The sequence below is a fragment of the Hippoglossus hippoglossus genome, chromosome 9 (assembly GCF_009819705.1).
Source record: "Hippoglossus hippoglossus isolate fHipHip1 chromosome 9, fHipHip1.pri, whole genome shotgun sequence".
In the NCBI taxonomy this organism is placed as follows: Eukaryota; Metazoa; Chordata; class Actinopteri; order Pleuronectiformes; family Pleuronectidae; genus Hippoglossus; species Hippoglossus hippoglossus.
The window spans coordinates 6,062,749-6,088,840 of record NC_047159.1 but is presented as its reverse complement, the minus strand read 5'-3'; the positions used below and the strand labels follow the sequence as shown (position 1 = coordinate 6,088,840).

Below are 26,092 nucleotides of genomic sequence, written 5' to 3'. Positions count from 1 at the left end.
AGCCAACAGTCATATCATGCTTGCAATCATATCAGCATCATCCTGATGGGTTTCTCCTGGTTCCCATGATAGTCCGTCCACTTTGCTTTAAATGACAGCTCCAAATGTTGAGCCAGACTTTACAGCCGTCGGTGTGATGCCCAGAAAGATCCTTCTGAGATTAAACTCTGTTAAGATAAGTAAGTAGCTGCGGTTGATCGATGTCGGTGACACTAACGCCGGCACACGAGAGACCAACAGATGATTAAGTGGTTGCCTAGCAGCGACATTAAACCCCTTCCTGTAAAACCTTGCCCCATCAGCGGCACCGATCACACCTCTATCTGCAAAAAACTTAATTTCTGTTCCGGAATCCAATAAAATTGAAGTAAATGGTGACCACTTAATCAAACATAAAATAACATGAGCAGTATGGAGGCATGTTGTGTTTCTTCCTGTTGTTTTATTACGTCTGAAGAAGGGGTCACTTTGTCTGCAACGCTGTTTACCCCTCAAACTCCCCAAAAGCGTTTTGAGGACTCTAACACTTCACCCACCACCTCATCGGCATAGTGATGAGTAGATAATGAGGGATAATGAACTATCCCTTTAACACCAGGTGTGAATGAGGGTCAGTAGAATAAAGATCAGAGCTTCATGTCACAAAGCCTTGAGGTGTGGCCTCGCATTCAAGGAATACACTTAAGGTTTTGTTTATATTGGACTTCAGGTGGTTATTTGTCTAGTGAGCGCCACAAGCTGGAGGTCATAGTTCCCACATGTTTCTGTGTTCCACTTCATCACAGACACTACAGCTAGACTGCACAGTGCATTCTCTATGAGTCAAACTTGCAGTAATTGCCCGACACCCCCCCCCCACACCTTTGTTTCTGTCTAGTTTTTTAATGCAGCATAGCGCTTCCTTTTCACCTCCCTGTCTCTGGCAGTTCTTCACTGGATCTGACACCGAACACAACCTGTAAAAACCTTGCCTCAGCAATGTCGGGTGGGTAGGCAGCAAAACTGTGAGAGAGAGAGAGAGAGAGAGAGAGAGAGAGAGAGAGAGAGAGAGAGAGAGAGAGAGAGAGAGAGGGAAATAGCGAGGGAGAAGATAGAGGAGAATGAAAGAGGCAGACAGATGGCAAAAGAGACAAAATAGTGAAGAGAGGAAAGAGAAACGCTTGTTATCACCTCACTGGCCCAAATAAATATAAGATGATGCACCTGACTGATAATTAGTCTCAGGAGCATCAGTGCCTCTATGTTAAAGACTACACATGCGTGTGAGCACGTGTGAATGTGGGTCTGCGAGCATGTTTGTAGGTTATTGTGAAAACATAGCTCTAACTGTGTGTGTGTGTGTGTGTGTGTGTGTGTGTGTGTGTGTGTGTGTGTGTGTGTGTAATGGAAAAGAGGGCAGAGGCCTTTGCATGTGTCCAAGCTAATGGGTATCCTGGCACACATAATCAGAGCCGTTAATCACAGAGAGAGAGATGGACTGAGGAAAAGAGGAAAAAAGAGGTTTCCACTGATGCTGAAGTGAGGCAGCGAGGAGAGAGAGAGAGAGAGAGAGAGAGAGAGAGAGAGAGAGAGAGAGGGAGGGAGGGAGAGGGAGAGAGAGAGAGAGAGAGGTTGAGAAGTCAATAGTTGTTGAAAGGGAGGGTGTGAGAGGGTGAAATGGGACAGAGCCGACATTGCATTTAATAGGTGACCTATTTCAAACGGTATTTGTTGTATTTTCTTCGGCGATGAGCACATGTGGGCACCCCCCCCCCCCCCCCCCTCTCATGCCAAAACGAGAGAGAGAAAAGACCAGACGCCGTTGACTTTAATTACATGGAGGAAGAGGAGAAGAGATGGAAAAGGACGAAGAGACAGAGGGATGGAAACGGATTTTATTTGTTGTGACTGGTGGCGTCACCACCAGGCTCAAGTCAAATCTTTAAGGGAATATCCGATGTGAAAAACAATTCTCATAAGTATTATCTATTGTTGCATTCTAAACCAATATCTGTAAACATGGGCAAATATGCCAGTTTGATTCCACAGTATCTGAGACAGGTTTCTGACGTATAATAAAAGCACACAAACGAGCACACAATCACAGATCCGGAAAATATTACCTCTTTTTTCCTTCACATACTTTCTGTCATTAAAACATTATCACTCTCTGCCTCGGGGCGACGTTATTTAATTGTCCCCACAGACTATTTATGGAGTCTGTTGTTTGTAATTTCTCTGCTGTGTTTCGTTTAATTTTATGTGCGCGCTCTTTTTTATTTTTCTTCTCGGGGTGAGTTATTTTTTGCAACACCAGTTGGGGTTTTTATGTCTCACCTGCACATATTGTAAATCCACAGTTTTTTTCCAGGGTTTTTGCCATTTGTTCATGCAAATTAAATAAACCATAAAACATAATCTCTGAGCAAAGCAAACGAAAGAGGTGGACCCAGAGGCCACTGTGGGATTTAATAATGAAAACAGAAGTTTGTTATTGCTGACAAAAGTATATATATATTTTACTGTATAGAATTTTACCCTGTATACTTTATCCTGGCTTTCAAGATCCCGTCTTATAATACACACACAGTTAAAAGCCTTTATGATTGATTGCAAACAAAAGATTTAGCCCCAGCAAAATCTTCCTCTGTTTGTGTATTCATCTGTGTGTGTATGTGTGTTTGTGCATGTGCACGTGCATGTATGTGTTTGTGTGTGTGTGTGTGTGTGAGGCAAGGTAATTAGGTAATCAGCAGCTGTGGCAGACAGGAAGCTGCTTGTTAAGAAACTGGAATGGAGATGGAGACAGGACAAGTAGAAAGAGCCACAAATAAACTGAAAGAAATAATGGGGAGAAAAAAATGGCACCAATGTTTCAGAATAAGAGAAAGCTTGAGAATGACGGAAGGATGGGGGGGGGGGGGGGGGGGGGGGGGGTTGGTGAGAAAGAAAAGAGAGAAGGGGAGGCATCAGATGTGAGAACAGGTGCTGTTGTCATGTGCTTTGAAAAACATGTAAACCTTTTTATTAGCAGGAGGAACCAATTACTGACAGCAGCTTGAAGGGAGGGAAGTTTTCCACTGTCACACCAGGAAGCACAAACAAACATATGGTAAAAACACTGTTGTTTTTTATTTTATTTTCAAACACCTGATATTCCCCTCAGAGGATGTGATGGGGAGCCAACTAGTGTGAGTGAGAGCGGAGGCCCCAGAGAGCACAGGGCTGAATCCCAACAATGTATTTCTTTAGGGAGAAATAGTTTTTTATCTCAGTATTACCAAAAATACACCAAGTCGTCCTTGATTACCTGCCAGGGTTGATGGAGGATATAAAAAGAAGACATGGCAGGAAGTTTGCCCAAAACTTTATGTTCAAAAACACAGTTAAGTGACAAATTCATGGAATAGTGTTAATTACATATCAAGTCTTTGATGAAGACCAGTTTAGAATATAGTACATATATCATACCCTCAGGATACAACTGATGTTTTACTCGTGCTGTGGATATACATTATTTTCTATGAAGTATTTTGCACTTCTCACATCTACCCTGCGTCTTTTGACTGTTCACTATATGTAAATGTTTACATCGGGGATTAGAGAGAAACTGCAATTCAATCCAGTTCTGTACAAATGACAGAATTGACAATAAAGCTTGGCTTGAGATGTTTGGTACCGTGTCTGATCGACTGAGGAAAACAAAGCAGGGACAAATGGAGCAACTTGGACTGTGTCTAGACAATTCAATTAGTAAATTATGGGTAAGGACCTTCTACTAATCAAAGAAAACTTTCCGATCACCAACAATGAACAAATGATGAGTCATTTTCTTTTTAACATGAGGAGATGTGAACAAAAATAGATAAACTTCGAGAAATATAAATGTTAAATAATGTTAAACTACTCTTCAAGATGGAGTGCTGGGTAGAAAGTAATCTTTCTAGATGAAGGAAAGGGTGGAAAAGTAACTTAGTACAATTACTCAAGTACTAGTTATGCTGTGTAATGTTCATCTAGGACTGGTTTTACCAAAGTGTAACTATTTCTCTGCTTTTACAAACGAGTTGTCTCCTCTGTTCTACCTAAGAAAGCTATAAATAAGCCCCAGATCACTCAGAATGCAGCAGCTTGTGCACCAGCCAGGACCCGGAGGAGAGCGCACATCTCTCTTGTCCTAAAGTCCCTTCATTGGTTGCCTGTCACTTTTAGAATTGATCCTTTTATTGGTGTTCAAATCACACAGTGGAGTAGCACCTGAATACTTATCAGAAACGCTCTTAAGGTTTTCTCTCTCTAGATCACTCAGGTGCTCTGACACCGGCCTGTTCCTTGTTCCCAGGGTGAAGACAATGAATTAGAGGGAAGCTTTTCATGTCTATGGTCCTGTCCTCGGAAACAGCTCCAGGAGCTGAGGGAGTTACAGAACAAACCTTTTGAGCTTTCTTTTTAGCCTTCACTTGATTTTTTTTGTATTGATTTTATTTATCTATTGTTATTTCATTTTTTATTTCATTTTAATCGTTTATAATTTCCTCATTTATCTTCTTACTATTGTTGAATTTTTAAAAAACATGGATTATTCCCTCTAAACTTCTAACATGTTTATTTCATCCATCAGCTACACTGCTTTTTCCACTGATGGTGGTGGGGTGGGGGGGGGTGCTGGAGCCAATCAGTTGACATTCAGTGAGAGGCCGTGAACGTCCTTTGACACCTGTACTTGCTAAAATTGAAACTTTGTTGAAGTCAGTTGAAGTCAGCTGCCGAGCTGTTTGCAATTTCCAGAATAAAACCGAATGATGGTGCGATGCCAAGACTGGACTCAGTTTTATAGCTGGTGCACTGGGTGTAAATTTGCATTAAGTAACAAACCAAGGTGTGAATTGCTTCTTGCTAACTTTTTTTGCGAAAAACAAAAAAGAACGGAGAAAAAAACAGTAAGTGATGTGTTTTTGGGGCCGTAGCAAGAAAAGTGTTTGAAATAAATAAAAAGAAAAAGTGGGTCAGTATCTCTTTGGATGAAAAACGAGAAACGTAATCTTATCAACACAAAGCCCAGGAGACATGATGCCGTGAGGACATTTGATTGGCAAGCCTTCTCCTGGAAGCATTAAATAAATGGATTTTAAGATACAACCTTGAAGCTGATCCTATCTCAGTCCCTTCCCAGTCCCTTTAGGAATCTACCAACCTTAGAGCAAACCACAATACATTGACTCTTAACCTTTGTCATTCCCTCCGTCCTGTCCACTTTTCTCTCATTCTATCATTCTACCATTGTTGGCTGGATGTTAAAAGGACATGTGTTAACAGGAGCCTCAAAGAGAAAAACATTGTCCTGTCCTCCACCATCCTTCTCTTACCTCGGTGTCTAAGCATTGAAAAAAGATGACCAGGCAAAGGATTCAGCTTCACTCGCCCCTCCTCCTTCCCATTGCTAAAAATACGAGCATTCACCAGACCCATGAAGAAAAAGGATGTAAAAATTGCTGTCTTCACATTCGGTCTCTCCCTCCCTCTCCTTCCCACTCCTCTCCTCTGCTATATAAGCCGGCTGTTAAAGTAAAAAAAAAAAAACACTCAGTCAAAGCAAAGATGTCGATCCTCCCCTCCTTGCTCTGTCTGCACACATCTCAGTTTTCAACATCCCCCTTCCTTCTTTAAAGATATTTTTTCTCTGCCTCCCTTATGTCGTCTCTATATCCTCAGTTTAAAGGGATTTTCAATATTTTGTAATTGCAATAGCAAATAGTCCAGCGCTGAGTTTCATCTTCAGTTTTATTTCTCTTTCGAGGCAACGAGAAGACTCAGAGTGCAAATCTCACCATGTTAAAGAATGTTTAAAATCCCAGAATCCCCCTTGATTGTCCAGATCTGCTCCATGATTCGATGTGTTCTTCTTTGGACTCAATGGTGGAGTTAAAAGCAGCGAGTTTGCCAATTTCCAGCACTTCTAAAGTTGTTGTGATCTGACACAGTCGTGGTTTGATAAAGGTCTAGTGGCTAAGGTTAGAAATTGATTGTGATCATGTTTAAAAGAAACCATTGAGTACAGTCAGGGAACAATCAGCGACTTCCATTTCCTCTTGTGGTGAGACCCCCGATCCAACTGTTCCAATCCTCTTTGAAGCTCTGTAACAATGTCATTCTATTTACTCCTTCGCTGTTCACAGACAAGTGTCTACATTTCTATGGCCTCTACAATTTTGGCCACTTTCCCGTAAACAGTTTTTAAGAATTTGCTGAGACGACTGATATTGATTTCTTCTCTGTCGGTGCCTTTAGTCCCTTTCTCAGAACACCAGGATTCACCAGCTTGCCACAAGCCAAGAATACAGTTCTCCAAACATCCTTTCCCAATCTCCACTAACCCCTCCCTGCTCGTTAAAAGACAATCCTCTGTCCCATATTCTAACAAAGTAGTTTTTCTTAAAGTTTTCTCCTTTCATTTTTGTCTTTCAGTAGATTCTTTTAGTCTCCTCCTGGGAGACAGAGGCGCCCAGTCCCCTCAGTTTGTTTGTGTCGTTCGTTTGCTCGAGCGTGCTTTAGAGCGCTCAAGTCAAGGACACAAGCTCGGTTTTTGATTTACACGATCAAAAGAATTAATTAAAAAGTAGCAATGGGACCCTGGGGTGCTCGCCATCGAGGGAGGGGAGGGAGGTGAAAGCAGGAGGGCAGAATGAAAGAATGGTGCTGACTGGAAAACGGAGGGACAGGAAGGACAAGAGGAAAAAGAGGAGGGCTGGGTGAGAACAAACAGGAAAAGAGGACAAGTTGTATGGCTTGAAAGAGGGAGGGCGGACATGCGGGACACTGGGAGGGAGGGAATGGGAATAAGGGAGCGAACAGAGAGAGAAGGAGGAAAAAAAAGAGCGAAAAGGGACTTGGATATCTCCAACGTTTGACACCTCATCGCCAATACACATAAACACGTACACACACTCAACCACACCAGGGACGGCGAGTTAGTGTTAGCATCGGCACCGCCGCTCGCTCTATGACACTGTACATCTCCAAGGAGAGGGATTCGAACGCACGGGGTCTACGTAGGTCGCCTTAATTAGCCACACATCCTGCTACGCAGGGCCCCTAGGGGGTTTAACAGGGGGATGGAGAGTGTGGAGACCAAGGACAGGGGAGGCAGAAGGGAGGGTGAGGAACGGGAGTGGGAGCAGAGAAGAAATGGGTATTAGAGTAAGGGGAATAAGCCAATGGGATTGGAAGGTTATTTAAAGCATGGCCTACAAAGACATTCGGAGGAGTACAGTGTGTGTATTTGCATGAGTGTTTATGTGTTCAGGTATGAGTGGATGCATGAAATGGGACCTACAGCGTGCACGTGTATTTCAGGATGAACCCTGTGATCCCGCACAGCTTATTTAATAAATTCAGCATGTGTGTGTTTGCATGTGTGTGTCTGTGTGCATCCACTCTTGCATACATGTATACATATCGGGCCTGGTGATTGAGTATGCTCAGGTGAGTGACAGAATGATGCTAGCTGAGGCCGTACACATAAAGCCCATCCATATTTGCGAGGCCTAATTAGCCGGCCTGGGTCATCGCTCAAGGCGATGACAGAGTGGTGGAGCACAGGAGCGCTCGCCATCACACGTAATGAACACAATCGCTTCCCTATATCTCGCCGAATCCCACTTCATCCCGACTGTCTTCGTGTCCCTTTCCCTGTAATTGACAGCTGAGACGTTCCTCCTCATACATAGAATATGTCGTGAAGTGGAATATCACAGGATCCTTTTGTAGAGGTGTCGGTTTAACGATGCACTTTCTAGACCGAAACTCCGTAAATGCTGTTTCAGGCTGACTGTCACATGGGTCAACATACTTAATTGGACGATGGCGGGAACTCGAGAGGAGGTAAATTACGGCGGAGCTTGGAGACAAGCTGATGGATCCAAGCTTAAGTTACAAGGACTTAAATAAAATTCATACCGATGACCCCCCTGCTCCCCAAAGTCTTACCTTGCAGGATGACAGGTTTATTTTGAGCTTTATTCACCTGCAGGTAGTTGGTTCAGCTGCAGTGTCAGTGTGAACGATGGCGCCAGAAAGCTGCGTTTTCCCCCATGGTGGTTTGAACCAAAGAAAACTTACATGTGTTGACGTGTAATTAAGTTTCAAATACTCAACTAAACCTTATTCTCGACTTTGCCCTTCCAACTTTTTCCAGCCCTTTGTGCCGTCCACCTCCAACTTATAAGTCTGTCTATGCTTTTATATCGTCCCTCCCTAATCTCCTCCTCCTCCTGCCATACTTTCTCCTCCCTCCCCGTCCTTCTCTGTCTTCTCTCATTCCACGCTCACCCACATGATCCTCTCAGAGTTCCTCCTTCCTTCACCTTTCTTGTCAAAGCCCTGTTGATGCTTATCGGCTTTAAAACCAGCAGATCTGCACAGCTCTCACCCACCAACTCAGCTCCGACTACAAGGGAGAAAAAACGCTCACTAGGAGAAAACAAAATGTTTGTTTGGGATCAAACTGTTTTTTAGGTTTGAAAAAAGAAACAGTGTCGGACAAAATGATGGTACGCCATTGTTGACCTTCTGCAAACCAAACATCTTTGAGTGGAATTGAAATAGAAAACGTGTCCATAGAAAACAGAAGAGTTGATCTGTAAGCAATCTAGGAGGAGATGGGAACCAACGGATAATGGGGAGGTGAGGAAAATAGAAATAGAAATCACATATTGTTTGAGTGTATGCGTATGTACCTTTAGCGATGCTTTGCAACACAATTTTGTGCTGTGCAATCAAGTGAAAAGGGAAGAAGAGGAGGGAAGGTAGGAAAGACTATTACCACCAGGGCGGTCATGTCATTTTGTCTTTGTTAAAGGAAGCACTCACACTCTTTGTGTATGCGTGTGTGTGTGTGTGTGTGTTTGTGTGTGCTTTTTGCATTACATCCCTGTGTGAGTAATCTATATTCAGAAGTTGAGGTGTCGAAACAGAGAGTTGAAGCACAAAGCAAACTGGGGGAATGTCAAAGTGAAAATGTACGAGGCTGTTGATAAAATTAATCGTGTGTTTCTAGGGTTCTGCCAAGTGATGAAAGCCGCTCGACTTCAAAGCCTTTTTTTGGTTTGTGAAATTGTTTTACAGTTACGAAATATGTTAAAGATCAGCACACCACATTGAGCGCTCTCATTTACCTCCGGTTAGGTCTGGTTGGACAAAGTTTGAGTCTTATTTAGTTGTGGTTAGAGCAGCTGCTGTAGAGATGTCACCAACTTTAAAATCTCTTTTGTTTTGTTTTTACAACACTTGGTGATTTTCTTGTCAAACCAAGAATCTATTTCTACAGTTTTTTATTCGCACCCAATAAACCGTCCATAGGTAAACTGTTAAAACGTTGGTGGTTGTGTGATCCAGTTCCTTCCTGTTTTGGTGAAGACTGGAATTAATTTGTGTGGAGTTCATAGATGCATTTGCTTCATACGTGCTTGTAAATAAAAATCGATTTCGCCCGACTCGGATAACGGGAAGAGCTCAGGGAGAGTCGCCTCAAAAGCTGAATGAATTAAATGAGCAAAACTCCACGCGTGGTTGATGCCAGGGATAGAGTTTAATACAGGTCCAGAGCAGATGAGCAGATAATGTAGTCAGTAAAAGGCATTAATGAGGAGACGTATTCAGTGTGTGTGTTTTACTTATGCAGTACCAGGGGGGGTGTTCCTGTATGATAAAGTTCTTGGCCCCGGTTACACTGATTGGGCACAGACGAGTGTTGAATACAAGAACACACACACAGACACACACAAATTGATTCTACGTGCATAAATGCAATGTATAAATATATTTCTCTCTCTCTGTCTTTCACACACACACACACACAGACACACACCGCAATGAATCAAACGTCTGAAGGGAATTCTCCATTTTCCTCTCCCCAGGGACAAACCCTAACAGCAGTAGTGTCACGCTTTCAGGGCCATTTCATTTCTCATTTTTCCTGTTTTATTTCTCCGATTCCTTCTCAAACGCTTTAACTCTCCCATAGTCACTCCCCCTTTCTTCCTCTCTCTCCTTCTCTTCCTCTCGCTCCCTTTATGCCCTCTCTCGCTCACTGGCAGAGATCCCCCCTCTCTTCCCATCCTTCCTCCCTGTTGCTGTGTTTTTAATCCCCATGTGTGCCAACAGAGACTGCAGACATCTTGGCCTCACGTCTATGCTCTCTATGGGAATGAATGTGTGTGTGTGTGTGTGTGTGTGTGTGTGTGTGTGTGTGTGTGTGTGTGTGTGTGTGTGTGTGTGTGTGTGTGTGTGTGTGTGTGTGTGTGTGTATCCCAGGGAGACTGCCAGCTCAAACAAAAGCTCTCTGTTCGGTTAGTTTGTCTTTACAAACGACTAAAACCATACAACACTTAACCCTGTGCCCTCTTCTAATGTGGATTCAAACCAGTTCAAACATTAAAAGCAACTGGTGTGTGTGTGTGGAATCCTGTTTTTAAGGAGTGTCAGAAGTAAAAGCATCCTTCAGATGAGCACAGGCTCCAAGCGTTTATGACAGTTACATTTGTGAAAATAAAAACCATACCACATTTGATTGCGTGAACAATCATGTCTGCATATGTTCATTTCAATCAAAATCAACACACACACACACAAACACAAACACACACACACACACACACACACACACACACACACACACACACACACACACACACCACTGCTTGTGTTTGAATAACTTATGACTAGTTTATATAACTTTTATGAAACATATGACCAAGGCTGATGAAAAACTCATGTTGTGCATTAGCTTATGTGTTCAGACATGCAACGATGTATGCAGCAACATGTGTGTCGGTATGTTTGTATGCATATGCTAATATCTATTTACTTTCTGTGTTGTATGTATGTATGTTTTTGCATAAGTGTATGTAGCCTGTATGTATGTAAATGTTGTGCATACGTCTGTTTGTGTGTGCGTGCGTGTGTGTGTATGATCTGAGCTTGTTGGGGATTTCACACTCTACTACATGCCTGTCAAAAGTGTCAACACTATTTATCATACACAAGCACGAGCAAATCTGGGAGCTTGCATACATGGTTACTTTATATGTTACATGTGAGTGGCGCTCAGTGAAGTGCAGACAGCAGTCTTCTTATGAAATCACATTTACATTCACTAGGTCTGGACTTTTATTTGGACCTGCACCAAGTTGCACACACTCATAAACATCAGTCCCCACATGTTGGCAGATTAAAAAAAAATCAAGATTCATGAATTATTCTCTGAGCGTTGAAAGACGCCCTATCTCGCAATGTTAAAGAAAGGGGAAAATAATTCCTGGATCCGCACAATGAGTTCTTCCCTGAACCATACGGCACATTTCCACCAAGTTTTGTCATAATCCATCCTGTAGTATTTGTGTAATCTTGCTTAGAAACCAACAAAGAACTGGGGTGAAAACATAACCTCCTTGGCAGAGGTAAAAAAAGACAAAGTGATTGACTCAGTAAACCAAAGAGGAAAAAATGTTTTCTGTCCTGATTTTAGATTTTAAAATATGAATTCAATCATCATCAGAATATGTTAAATATTTGCAATCAATATCGTGAAGTCTAAACACTGAGTTGGTTTGTTCATGACTTGCTGTTTTTTTTAAGAATAAACTATGTGGAGGTGAAAGTTTAGCTCTCATGTTCACTCCAGAAAAAAACAGACTTAAAAACCTTATAGTGTTAAACAACTGTCACTTGATATTTAAACATTTGTTGAGTTCAAACTATTTTAAGGAAGAATTTGTTGACTCCCTAGTGAGTGTGTCATTCATCCTTTAAACACTGGCATTGTGAAAACAGACTTTTTCAAAGCTGTCCATAATGACCTCATAAACTAACTGCGTGGGACATTATAAAAACTAATATCTGCAACATAATTCATTATTGCTGAAGTGAACTAAATAATAAAATTTTACGGTACATGCAATATATTACTATATACACAGGGTCGGCTCAGCTGCTGCAGAAAATACTGAAAAATCATTATATGGAACATTTTTTATTCCTGCGGCTGCCTCTGCAAGCAAATGGCTCAGGATGATGAAAAAGTTGAACACTATAGAGCACATGCACACACACATGCACACACACACGTGCACACAAGCAGATAAATAGCATATCACTGTATGTAGTGTAGATAGTGCATTACCCCAGTTCTGGTATTGAACGGGGCCCATTAGCAGTGTTAATCTATAGATCTAATCATGATCATGAAATAGAGCGCTGCTCCCATTCGAGCTGCATCAGCCACACTCGTAAACCACGGCACATTTTCCTCAGATAACCCACCAGACAGAAGTGGGGTCATTTTGAGCCTGTTCCATTTCTTGTGAGGTTTAATTTAATGAACATGCAAAGTAATAAAATACAGCAAACAGAGCTGGAGGACAAGAGAAAGTAATTTTTTACAAGTGAGACAAAACTCCCGTGAGGCTGCGGAAATGACGACCAATATCTGTAAGAACACTGGAAACCCACCAAGGTCAATGCGTATATATATATATGCAACATTAGTGGAAAATGACAGAATGAATCCAGGAAACTTGCTAAAATAAAACACACAAAGCAGAATTATACCAGGGAGGCGATTATTAATAATAACTTAAAGAAATGAAAACTAAACTGAAATAAATCTTGCAGACGGGAGTCTCAATGCCGTTTTCTATGTTTTCCAAAAGGAGAGGAGGCACAGACATGTACAGACACATTTTTCTGGATCTTTCATTGTGTTAATTGTGGGTATTTTCCACTCATTTGCGTCACCGGCTCAATGATAATGAGCTGCAGTGACATATCATTCCCAGGCCAATTTGTCTGGTCTATTCTTCACTGCTGGTTGATCGCTCCTGATGTGCGTCAGTGTTTTTTTTTATCTCTGCCATGCATTAGTCACACTAATAAAGGCTTTTAAAAATAAATCCATAGGAAGAGTGCCTTGGTTTATTTCATTTTTTTCAAACATTTCTATTTTTATGCCTAAAAGCACTGGTACAGCGGAAGGGCCGGGAAGCAGAGCTCTGTAATTACAGCTAAACGATATCAAATACACACGTATAAATAATTACCGTATAATCAAAATCAATAAAGACACATACGAGAGCTGTATGAGAACTTTGATCCAAACCTCTGTGTGAATTCAGCGCTGCTTAGATGGAAAAATAGCCGAGGTCTCCTGGGACACGTGATGGTGGAGCAGTAATTACAGTCATCATGATCAACTATTGGTTTCTTTTTCGGTCTCAGATTACTGCCAACCTACATGCGTGTATACCCTGTATATGTAAAACAGCATGAATACACCTACCTAATAGGCACACATGAGCATATAGTACCTACACAACCACACTTCTAAAAGCACCTATAAAGCCCACACTCCGGTTCTAATTACTGCAGCCAGTCACAGTGCGTTCCCTATTATACACCGTACCATGTCAGATCATATCATGTTGTAGAATCACAATAGGTAACGGGAATCAGTTCGTAGGATTATTAGTCAGACATAGTAATCATTCCCGCCCTCTCATTCATAAAAAAGGCCAGCCCGCTCACTGTGTCATGTCTCCACCACTAATATCTCATTAGAGATTAATGCAGATCAGCTCTTTTAATTAGCCACTCCGCCCACACAACTGCTGATAAAAACCTGCGATGCCGCTCGTTGTGTGCTGTATAAACTGAACGCGTGTCGGCGTTAGTGTCTTCCCTGTAGAAGAAAATATCAGCTCCGATCTTCACAGCTCGGCATCATTAAAGGGATAGTTCACCCAAAAGAAAAATTCACTCATTATGTACTCACCACTGTGCCGATGGAGGTGGTGGGTGTAATGTTTGAGTCCACAAAACACTTTACGAGATTCAGGGGTAAACAACGTTGCAGCCAAATCCAATACAATTGAAGTAACTGGGGATCACTTCTTCAAAATTAAAAAAAACAAAGAATAAAAACATAAAATTCCACCATACTGCTCCTGTGGTGTCATCCATGTGTCTGTAAGCCCCGACATTCAAATTGGACTCGAAACTGCCTCATTTACACCAAGTTTTTAACCTAAACATCCTCTGTTATCCTCCTCTGAAGCCATGGTTACGGTGTAAATGACGTAGTTTTGAGTCATAATTTACCGCTGAAACTCCAAAAGTGTTTTGTGGACTCAAACACTTTCACCCACCACCTCCATCGGCATAGTGGTGAGGAGATAATCAGTGAATTTCCCCTATCCCTTTAAGGAAGTAACAGCACTACTGCATGAAAAGGCCCTACTTCCTGTGTGTGTGTGTGTGTGTGTGTGTGTGTGTGTGTGTGTGTGTGTGTGTGTGTGTGTGTGTGTGTGTGTGTGTGTGTGGGTGTGTGTGTGTGTGTGTGTGTGTGTGTGTTGTGCCCATGTTGGTCCAGGCCCATGCCTTTCTGCATGTCGTGCACATCATATATTTATGCTGGCCACGTCATAATCTGAGCTCAGAGGCACCTCTTTTGTTTACAGTATCACTTTGAAGATGGCAAGAGAGTGATGTGCGTAAGTGGATGTGAATGAGTGTGTGTGCTGGTATCTGTGGTTCCCTGTGCATGTCTGTGTGTGTGAGCAAAATCATAATCTGGTTTCTGAAGCATCACTTTCTGTGTTGACACTGATGCCACTTTGATGAGTTCTTCCTTCAGGGCAGGAAAGAACGAGCGAGAGAGAGAGAAATAAAACTCTACCACACATGGTTACATGCCAATGCTCGGAGAAAAAAAAGAAGAAGCAGATGTTTAGAATCAAGAATTCAACTCAACAACACCATCCTGATGAGAGACAACGGGCCAGGAAGTGTATTTCTCTGCCTCAAGGCCACAGTGGCACATGAGTGTTTCAGCAGCCATCACTGGAGTACGACTCCGGGAGTACTTCATTCAAGAGGGACTTCAAACATGCTAGCATCTTAGCATAGCATCGATACTATTATCACCATGGACTGTATATAAAGATGAACAACATGACAGCTGCCAAAGAGTGATGCCAAAACATCTCATACATAAATATAGATCATACATCCTTCCTCCTCCATGTGAGTGGATGGGACGTGGTCCAAACTTTTACAAAAGTAAAAAGTGTTTGTTCACGAGCTTGAGCGTTTGTAATGAGGACATACAGTCCATGGAATCCACTTCACTCCAATCTGGACACATTTTCCCACAAACAGTCTTTCAGTCATAGCGTCATAAGTCGGGTCAGCAGCCCCGTCAAGTATCCACCTACACAGGCCACAGCAGCGAGTTTGGGACTGAAGTAAGAGCCATCGTTGATATTTAAAGAGCTCGGAGGATGGTGTTGTTTTGAGCTTTTTCATAACCAAAAACACAAGCTCAGAAAAGTGATAAACTAAGTGTTTTTGTAACTAGTGATTAAATGGTACTTTCCAAGGTGAGAAAGCACATCAGTAGACACTCTCTACAAAACACACCTGGGTTCAAAGTTTTAAAAGCATCCCATGAAAACTTTTAATCGTCCCATGCTCCTAATTTGAAAGTTCAAAAGCTGTTGTGTCATCACTTTTATTTCCTCCCATGGCACATTCGGATTGTTCATTGCCGCCGCTGCTGTCCATCAGTCAAGGCTGGACGTGGCTAACGGCTAGCTAAGTGGTGCTAATTAAGCCGGGGCCCAGCAATAATAGTTTTGTGCGATGGGAAGTCATTCATCAGGACGGCGGAGAAAGACAGGAAACAGGGAGGAGAGAGGAGAAAGGGAGAGAGGAGGAGAAGGAGAGGAGAGACTGGCAGTGAAGACACATGGAAATAATGGAGAGAGAAAGTGAAAAGAGAAGAATAAAAACAGAGACATAGAAAGAAAGGAGACAACATACATCCTCGAAACAAATCACTTTCCATTCATTCACGGCTCACAGAGCGTCCAGTTGACTTTGTCCCACACTGACACAAACACATACAGTATATATAGTACACACAGCATATACAGTATATACAGTATTTTATATTTGGCTACATCGAGGCCGACATGCTCAATCTTGAATCCTGTTATTTCACACCCAGCACTGTCTATGGATGTGTGTATTCAGATCAGACTGGTTGTACTGAGCAACTTCCAGGTGTGAATGCATGAGTGTGAAGCCGGCGTCATGGAAAAAGAGCAGCACTCAGTGATACGTCCCCGGTAAAATAAAATGTACAGTAAGTTTTATTGATTGTTGGAATGAGCCGTTAAATTCTGAGCTTGAAATTTCTGCAGGTTAACAGGTTTCACCCCCACACTGACCCCCACCCTGTGAGCGTTTGTGTACCACATACATGTGTGTACAGAGGATTAAAGAACCACTCGTAACTCAATGTCATTCTGAGTCTATCAATCTGCATCCACACACACACACACACGCGCACGCCTCAAGGGTCTTTGATGAAGGCTTGAGTTCAAAGGTTAGACCCACAGCTAATCACCAGACAACAAGCTTTTCTTCATCCCACTGTCAGTTCCATTCTCTCCGCAGTGTTCAATAGTTTCTGAATCTGGATTAACGATGAATCATAGGAATCTTTACAAATCCACTATGGACGATACTCGGATTATAAATATTAAATATTATGTCACGCTGCAGTTATCTCATCGCATAATTAGCCATTTTTCAATGAAATGACAGCTTTTTACATCTTGGAACCGGTCGGTGTAAAAAAGGCCAGGATCTCTTATTACCGAGCGCGGGGGCTTTAGCAGTTTTACGCTCTTGAAGTCGAATAATCAAAGACCTTTTCAGACATTTATGCTGCGCCCACAAATACTCAGTACAACAGGAATAGGATAACTAGCTGCTGTGTGAAAGATGAAGGAGCGCAGGAAAAGAAAAAGAAAAAGGTAGAAAGTAGATATGTGAGCTTCAGTCCTACCTCTCTGCTGTGGAGGAGGCCTTTCTCTGACACATCACCGCCAACGAACTGCTTCCCGGTGCCATTTCCTGTTTGATCTCCCACGCGACAAGGTTGCTGGGTTTCACAGCCAGGAAGTTGATGCCTGACTGGAACCACACCCTGCAGAGAGAGGGATGAGGGAAGACGTGTGAGAAAGCTTAGGTTAAGCTGAAAAAAAACAAACAAACATCACAAACAAAAGGGGAAAGAGCGACAGTTAGAGGGGAATTTGCTTAGAATTGAATTTGCTTTGCTTCGAATTTCCCTGCCCTGATTTTCTGGCTGATTTTCTTTAATCCCTGATACGCGCCCCCTAGTCTCTTTGTCTAAAATGTATTTTACAATCGATTCATGCAGCATGGGGCCACCTCCCACGGCACACTTTGGTGGGAAAAGACAAAGTAGTGACAGGAGAAGCTCTTATGAAAGTTATGTGAAAGATTATATGAAATACACAGAAAAGTGAGTTTTAATTTATGAGAAATAGTCAAAATGAGTGATATGATTTGAGATTTTGTTGGTTTGTTGTTTTTATTATCTGCACCTTGTTCAGCCCCTTTTCCCTTTTTCTCGTCAAATATTTATTTTCACCGTTTCATCACTACTTTGCACAAATGTATATTATATCACATATACATAATGGATATCTGCCAGATTTCCGCTCCACTCACCTTCCTTATTCCCACTTTATCACTCTCTCTTTCAGTATTGTCTTTCTTGTTTCCCCCCTCTCTTCTTCATCCTTCTCCTCATTTCCTCCCCCATCTCTCTCGGCTTCAACTCTCCTGACTTCCATATTTGCTTTAGTCTTTCCTTACAATCTCCTCTGTCTTTCCCCTCCTTGTTTCTACTCATCGTCTCCTCTTTCATCTCTCATCCCCCTCTTCCTCACCTCCTTCCTAAGCTCTGCCTCTGCCTTTTATCCATCCCTCAGTGACCCTCCCTTCATTCACCTTCCTCTGTCCCTCCTCCATCCTTCAATCTCAAAACAACCTACAGTTAATCTCTTTATTTGCCTCCCCCCCCCTCTCTCACGCTAATCCATCCCCGTGTGTTTTGTTCTATTTATCACCGAGTCGAGACCCTCCCTCAGTTTATTAACACACTTTACAGGCATGCATGCACACTAGCTTGTTTACTGCTTTTCTCTTCAGCGCTCAGACAATAATCTCTGGCAAACAACATATAACAACACAGACATATTCTCCAACATTTCCTCTAAAGAGAAGGGGAAAAAAACAACTGCCAATCCTCTTTGTCTTCTCTCTCATTATTATTTTCTCATGTTTGTTTCATGTTTTGCCAAAACTGCCAACAAATGTGTCATATCTGTCCCCTGACGTTAGTATGTTCCACCTGTGTATACTAATTAAGAGGCTTCCTGGTGTTTGGCAGAGGGAAACTACCCTTGAGTGAAAACCCACTTTTTTTTATTTATTGTTTGACTCTGAAAGTTTTTGTTCACATATTGTTACCCCCAAACTAAAGAGGTTACGTTTTCACCCCTGTCGGTTTGTTGTTTGTTTGTTTGTCAGTAGGATTATGCAAAAAACTACGAAACAAAGATTTTCACAACTTCCAACTGGAAGGATGGAACATGAGCCAAGAAGGAACCAATTCATTTTGCAGTGGATGAAAACAAAGGTGGACAATTTTTATCAGTAAGATTCTTCCAGACCTCGGCCTGATGTTTGTAAAAGTGGGTGTATAAATGACTGGTAGGAATAAAATCTTTCTCGTTGAGCAAGACGTGTGTAATCTTGCCAGACTCTGAGCAAAGACCCCAAATAACAATTTGAACCTGTTATTGGCGAAAATAACCCACTTTTGGTGAACATTTTGAGCACAATTACAGTTACCCCTTAATATTACATTGTAGCCACTGTCGCGGCTTCCATCAAAGTCGATCTACTGGAGCAATTCCAATCAAATCATCATTGTTCTGCTTCCTCTGTTCCTCTCTCTCCATCCCTCTGTCTTCCTGGCCCCGTACGCACCTGGTATTCACATGGGGGTTTTTGTGTTTGTGACAATCGCTACAATATCGACACTGATCACCACATAACGATAAATACTTCCCTTAGATTGATTCAATTATATGTGGGGCCACATTTTAAAGGCAGGCAGAGCCGTCCACTTGTGATCGGATCAGAAAAAACATGTTATTACCAGGTGTGTACGGAGCCTCTGTCTCCACCATGTCCCAACCTCACCCTCCTCTCTCGCTCTCTCTCTCCTATTCAGTCATCCTAAAACAACTCAGAGTTTAAGATAATCCACTTCAAAAGGAAATTTACTGCAGCCAGGCTGTGGCGACAAAAGTATGTAAAGGGAAGCAATGAGTTCGGAAAAAACAAAACACTAAAACAGGAGGTGACAGACTGAGAGGAACAGTGTGAAAGGCAACAGAAAAGTGTGCCTGAGAAAACTCATTCCAGAGATTCTTAGATAACAGGGTTGTTGCAAAGTAAAATCATCTATAACACATATTGGAAAAAGAACAGAATCAATACAACTACCTCAGCATGTGAGAACACAAACCTCCTTCTTGTTAATGTGGTATCAAATACTGCACTTTCTGGAGCTGCATCCCAACAGCACAGCCAAAGGATCAAATATGTGACAGGTGTAAAACTGCAAGTTTCCACTTTTACAGAAAGTCGAGGCCTGTCACCGGACACATTTTGACTCTGCCAGTGATTACATCAGCTAGATTTTCCTGATGAGTGACCATTTGCAGTGGGGGGGGAAGGTGTTGTATAAAATACCTACGCTCATATGAAAGTGATTTGTCACTGTGATAATGAGGATTATCACAGGTATAGAAAGCATCTTTAAGCCAAAGTCCGCTTGACCACAGCGATTTGATCGGCACATCTTTAAGCCAAAGTCTAATTCCCTAAAGACGGACGAGAGACATCATGTTCCGGAGGCCCGTGACCTTGACCATTGACATCTGACCAACAAATTCCAATAAGTTCATCCGGGAGTCCGAGTTAATATTTGTACCAAATTTGAAACAAAAATTCCCTCAAGGCTTTCTTGAGATATCGTGTTCACAGGCTTCAGTCCACTGGGTATCACTGATGCAGAGGCATAAACATATGGTTAATAATATAGCCATTGATATAAAGGACCAATATATATTGTATGTATACTTCCAAACTTTCTGAAATGATCCTTTACTTCACAAAACAGAGATTTATCAGAAATTTGGACATTCTATAAAAAAATCTCATCACAATGTGCTGCCAAGGGTCCAGAACCCTCCAGTCAAATACCAGAATAACACTGAATCAGTCAAAAGGAGAAAAAAAAACGTGAATTCAAAACATAATGGGGCTTTCTGTCAAAAGAGAGTATGATGCTTTAAGTCATGGGGTGGGAAACATTTTCCTATCAAGGACTATTTCAGTTTTTATAACATCCTTCAGGGACCATACTAAATTACTGAGCACATTTATCACACGGACTTCTCTAATGTGACGGTGTGAACAGCTTCTCTCTGGCATGGTGTCTGATGGTAGTGATGATGTTCCAGGTTTGGGTCAGTCAGTCTTTGCGAGAGCGAGTTTGGAGAAGAACAGGTCTCAGTGTTGTCTCCTCAGCGTGAGGGAATCCTCAGGAAGTACATGCAGAGCAGAAGGAGGATGTCCCATGTTGCTCTGAGCTTGTCGTTGCTTTTCAGCTCAATGATTTTGTGTTGTATTGTCAGGCAAACCCACTGGTTCCACATTAAACCACTCAACAAATATGTACTTATATTTATTTTTCATGTCTGGAAACCTCTCACCGAATGCCTGAAGGAGTTTTGCAAACTCTCTTGTATGTTTTTATCTCGTAGGCTTTTAATCTTGTATAATACTGTGTTTGCAAAGGATGCACAATTTAGCTTTGTCCGGTTCCAGCAGCTCCACAGCGGCAAAACGTCACTGCTGCACAAACTCTCCTTCTGAAAACTTGTGTGGATAACACTGTCTCTATCAGAATGTGGTTTAGTGAAAGTAGCTCATGGGGACACACAAACTCCACGAGGAGCGTTAAGTGTATCCAAGTGTGCTTGTCCTCAAAACTCATTGCTGCATTTACAGCTGTAACTAGAACTCAGTCGAGTGCAAACTTCCTCTAAGACCCAACAGTCCCTTTCAAATTCAATCGCACTGTCACCAAATTGCACACACTCGTAAATACCAGTCACCTAAATATGTCTGATTATTTTCATCAAGATCCGAGAATTACTCCCTGGGAAATCAGTGAAAATGTTAATGTTTTAGTGATAAAAAAAAGTTCCTGGATCTGCCCCCTGATGCGGATCAGCACCAACATTTAATGGATTCTTCATTGACCCATACTGCATCTGTCCAACAAGTTTCCTGGATATAGGTTCAGACAGGGGTGCAAACATACCCTGGTACACACTACACCACAAACTGAGCTCGTCTTTTATCCGTTTCTCTTGGAAAGCTCAATGTTCCACATCTGCACTTCTTTTCTTGACATTCTCCAAGATGCTTGTGAGCGTAGACAAGACGGTGTGAGTGTTTCCTTCACCCTGATCGTGACCTGACAGACGTACAGCCAGAAGGGACCACCATGAAGGACACGTTAATCTCCTATTTATGTTGTTTTCTTTTATAACACTCAGAGGGATTCAAAATGCTGTCATGAGAATTTGTGTGTGTGTTTGTGTGTTTGTGTGTAGACGGCCCGGAGGCTGGAGGTTCCACCCCTGTTTGTGAGGGGTTGTCAGTTTATCCGTTAAAATCAGACATGATGTGTGTGGGAACAAGAAGAGTCTGCTTGTCTGGACTGGGACGGATGAAGACACAAAAACACTCACAGTCAGTATGTCACCAACACAGAAACACAACTGTCCCAAGGTGCATCTGTCAGGACTGTGACGTGTGTGTGTGTGTGTGTGTGTGTGTGTGTGTGTGTGTGTGTGTGTGTGTGTGTGTGTGTGTGTGTGTGTGTGTGTGTGTGTGTGTGTGTGTGTGTGTGTCAACAAGCAGGATGATGGACAAAGCTGCATCCCTGAGCTGCCTCTGTCAGATCTGTACACAGCAAAAGAACTTGACAAGTGTCTGTGTGTCGTTCTTTGTCTGTCCGTCTGCTTTTTAAGGGTAATGCAGAAAGACAAGCACAACTTCTCCCTGTATTCTTTCAAATCCCTCTGTATTTACCGACCCTTGTTTTATTCTTCAAGTCGGCGGTACTGCTCGGCTGGGACAGTGATCTGTAACACATCCTGTCTGACAATCCTCAACATCTAAAACTGTATTTATTGAAATCAATTGCTGCCTTTGCTGTCTAATCACCTCTCCAGCAAGGAAGTCGTGTTTTTTTGTCTGTTTGTCAGATTTCTGTCAGGTTGACGCAAAAACTACTGGACAGGTTTCCACAAAACCTGAAGAAACGAACAAGAAAGAACCAATTACATTCCATGAATCTGATCCAGGATCTTTTTCCACAGTGTGAAACAGGGCATATTTGCACATTTTCAACAACTTCCCAGTATAGGCCAAACAATTGTTGGATTGTGTGTGTGTGCGTGTGTGTGTGTGTGTGTGTGTGTGTGTGTGTGTGTGTGTGTGTGTGTGTGTGTGTGTGTGTGTGTGTGTGTGTGTGTGTGTGTGTCCACTGCATGGTAACAAATCGGACAACAGACCTGTATCTAAACTAATAATGTGTAGCAGAGATAATATGGAGAGAATCAATACGGTGTAGGTGCTACTCGTTTTCCTCTGAAACTAAAAAACTGCCTCATCTAAAAAATAATTTGAGATGATTCTGGCATAACGAGCACAAAAATGTTAGTGCAATACATTTAAACTTTTATTTACACCGGAAAAATATGAACTGAGCACCTTTTCCTTTGCCTGTTCCCCGGGTGACAGTCGTACATTACACACATGAAGACAGTCTGCTCCTGCCGGCCATTGTGAACCTCGCCGAGCATTACAATCGATTTCCTTTTTCTTTGTTCCTGGAGCGGTGCCTTGTTTATAGGCACCTCAACACTAGTTTTCCAAGTGAGAGAAAAAAAATAAAGAGTAAGTGTGGGGAGAAAAGTAATTGGGCATTATGCCAAAAAGCTACACTGTGAATTAAGTTTCCCCTTTGCTCTTTTAAATCACAGTTGTACGTTTAAAATGCACCGTGTGTTTCTGTCAACACGATGAGGTCTCTTTTTCTTTCTGGGACTCTTGTTTATAAGCCCCAGAGCGTCTCTTTACCTCGCTTTCTGCAGATTGTAGTTCTGCTGCAGTTTGGCTTTTCCTCAAAGAGATGTATTTTTTTTTAATTCAGGTTTTGCTCCATTTTCAGCTGCTGGCAGATTATGGTCAGAGACAATGGATAATTATGCCAAAAAATGCCAGTTTGTGTAATAGGTCTCCTGGGATCAGATTTGAGGAAACATGACCAGATATCAATAATCAACTCATTTATTTCAACTCATTTTTTGTTTATTTTAACCTCAGTTTTTCACTTCTGCTCCCATAAGTAACACCGAAGCATTAAGTTGTGTTTTCTAGCGAGAAAACAGTTGAATGGAGAGAAGGAAACAGGGGAATGTGAATGAAGCGATGCATATTTATAGCTGAGCTCTTCCAACCAGGACCACTGACCCAGGAAAGTAACCAATATGTAAAGAGGTTGAAAGGAAACAGATTGTTCTTCTAAAAAGATGGGCCTGTTGGGACCCATCAGGGTTTTCAGGTACGGGTAAGTTTCAGTCACGTTGGGCTACCTGCTTGATTTTTATACACAAGACTTGTCTATTATTATAGAAAACACCCGTCTCGGGTCGGGTTCGAACACAATAAACAGAATTACTTTCACGTTCTTAGATTTCCATGTGCTAGGACAGTTTCGGACATGTTGGATACTTCGATTTTTTTATGCTGCACATGCCTGTGATCCGGGAAAACATCAGACTCGGGTTCTGAGTCAAAAAGCAGAATGCCTGCTCAGTTAGTTTTAACTCAGGCTAAGAAGGGTTAGCACAGAAAATTGAGACCCCAGCGACACTCTGACACACACACATACATATAACTAATCATGATACCCACCAAAGAAGCAGTGACATTGATCATTAGGGGGTTAGCAAGTGGTTAAAGGGTTGAAAACCTTTGGGGGGAATCCACCTGTTACACCCATATCTAGTTAGACCTTTGTCGTGAATATCAAAGTCTTCTGAAACAGCTGATCTTTTAAGAAAACATAAATTAAATGTTCCAAGTAACCTTAGAGCTATGTGCAAAGCTGGGACCTTGATTAATCACCACGAATACAGTTCACATTGTCTGAAAATTGAACAAAAACTTGGTTGGTGTGTGCTAATCGACTACAGCGAGAAATGACAAGGAATGAGTGGAAATCTGCTGAAGGGTAGGTGAATGATAAAAGCATGTTATAAGTGCCCACTGTGGCCTCTACTCAGGTTCTCGTGGCCTCATTAAATACTTTATTCTGTGAAAGTCTTTGTGTCTACACCAAGGTAACCTCTGCGAATGCCTGATGTGTGGTAAATTCATAGACTCCGGGGAGCCGCTCATCATAGCATAAACCCGTATTCCTTCAAAAGCGTGTGTTTAGAGCCTGTGGGGCTTAAAAGGCTAAAAACTGACAGATCTCTTCAGTAAGTCAGGAACTCAACCCAAAGGGCTTAGAGTGTCTACCAAGGCTTAAAAGTGATTTGGATGTGTTGCTCCAACAAGCTTCAAGTTGGTAAACAATGGTTTAGAATGGGAAAAAAAGAGGATGTTAAGCCTTCAGGTTCATGTGCTCCTCTTGTTAACATTATTTTTATGTTCTTTTACCTTTTACCCTCTTAGTTTTTTATGAGTGATTCTGCAGCTGATTAGTCGAAATGTTTCAAGGTTTTCAAAGTTTCTGGTGAAAAGGAAAAAAGATCCACAAAAAAGCCTTCAAGTCGATTCCCAATTTGCCGGAGATGACTTTACAAGCAGTGCGCTCTAATCCATGATGGCTGCTGATGTAGATCTACAAAGGCTGAACTCATGAGGTGCTCCAGGTGGAAGAAGAAACGTGGGTGTTGATCTTTTATTTTTCCCCTTTACCTCTCTCACACTTTTGGTTTTGAAACTCTGAAACAAAATAAGGAACTTGTTTAACGGGTTCATGAAACTTATTCGTCACGTAACACATCAACCTCATGTGGAGAACTCCGGCCCAAAGGTAGAACCACATTCTTGCCGTCACACACTGAGATTAGTTACTGAGTCCCTACTGGAAATGATGGTGAATTATAATCTTTAAGTGTGGTTATTATATCTAAATGCAACATATCAGAAATAGCCATTTATGTTTCTGGTCTTTCTGAAAAAAAAATCTACAAAGTCGACTTAAAACATTCAGAGGGGATCACATGGCAAAAAGTTCCCTGTGTCGGCATCATTGGTTCTTCAAGCTCACTTCCATTCAGTAAATTCATGGTGGATGACATCCATTATTCCAGGTTTTACAGTGAGCCCTTCGACTCTAATGTTAAAGGTATTTAAGCTCTGACTGAACTCTGAATGAAAGCATCAGCTAAATGCCTGAAATGTAACTGCGGAGCCAAAAGGCATTCTTCCCAGAACAATGGAGCAGACCCGGAGCCATATGCTGCGTGTTCAGCAGCAGATGTGACTGAGAGACAAAAAAAAAGTGAAAGAAGACATATTGTTTGTCTGAAGTTGTTGTTGGAGCAGATGTTCTGAGAGGAGACACTTTGGAAAGATGCGGTAAAAAGGGCCCGTTAGAAATCCAGATGTGTGCATCCTGTATCCAAACTGAAACCATCCATCACTTCCGTAAATAAAGCAGAGTACGACCAAAATTCTGACAAGATGGAATATTTAGTTAAAATTTGTTGTCTCTCGATGCCTATTAGTATCGTACCTTTCTACATGAATACTGCTGTGGAAGCTAAAGCATTTTTTCTAGTAGCACACTTGGAATTTCTTTATTTTAGGGGCAAGACTATTTGGGCTTTGGTGTCACCAAAACTTTTAGGGGATGAATAACATTAAATCATAAAATATTCCATCCATCTATTATCTATCCTGCTCATCCTTTCAGGGTCTTAGGAGGAGACAAAATCACTCACACGCGCATTCCCACTTACGGACAATTTAGAGTCTTCAATTAGCCTGACTACAATCTGCATGGAGGCCAAAG

General features: G+C 41.9%; 1 protein-coding gene across 1 annotated transcript in view; it reads right to left on the bottom strand.

The window, feature by feature from the left end:
• si:dkey-215k6.1 (transmembrane protein 132C) overlaps positions 1-26,092 on the bottom strand; it is a 221,791-nt gene that overhangs the window by 88,153 nt on the left and 107,546 nt on the right. Inside the window, exon 4 of the mRNA XM_034596167.1 lies at positions 16,886-17,026. Coding sequence (XP_034452058.1) covers positions 16,886-17,026 — 141 coding nt within the window. The remainder of the gene's footprint in view (positions 1-16,885; positions 17,027-26,092) is intronic.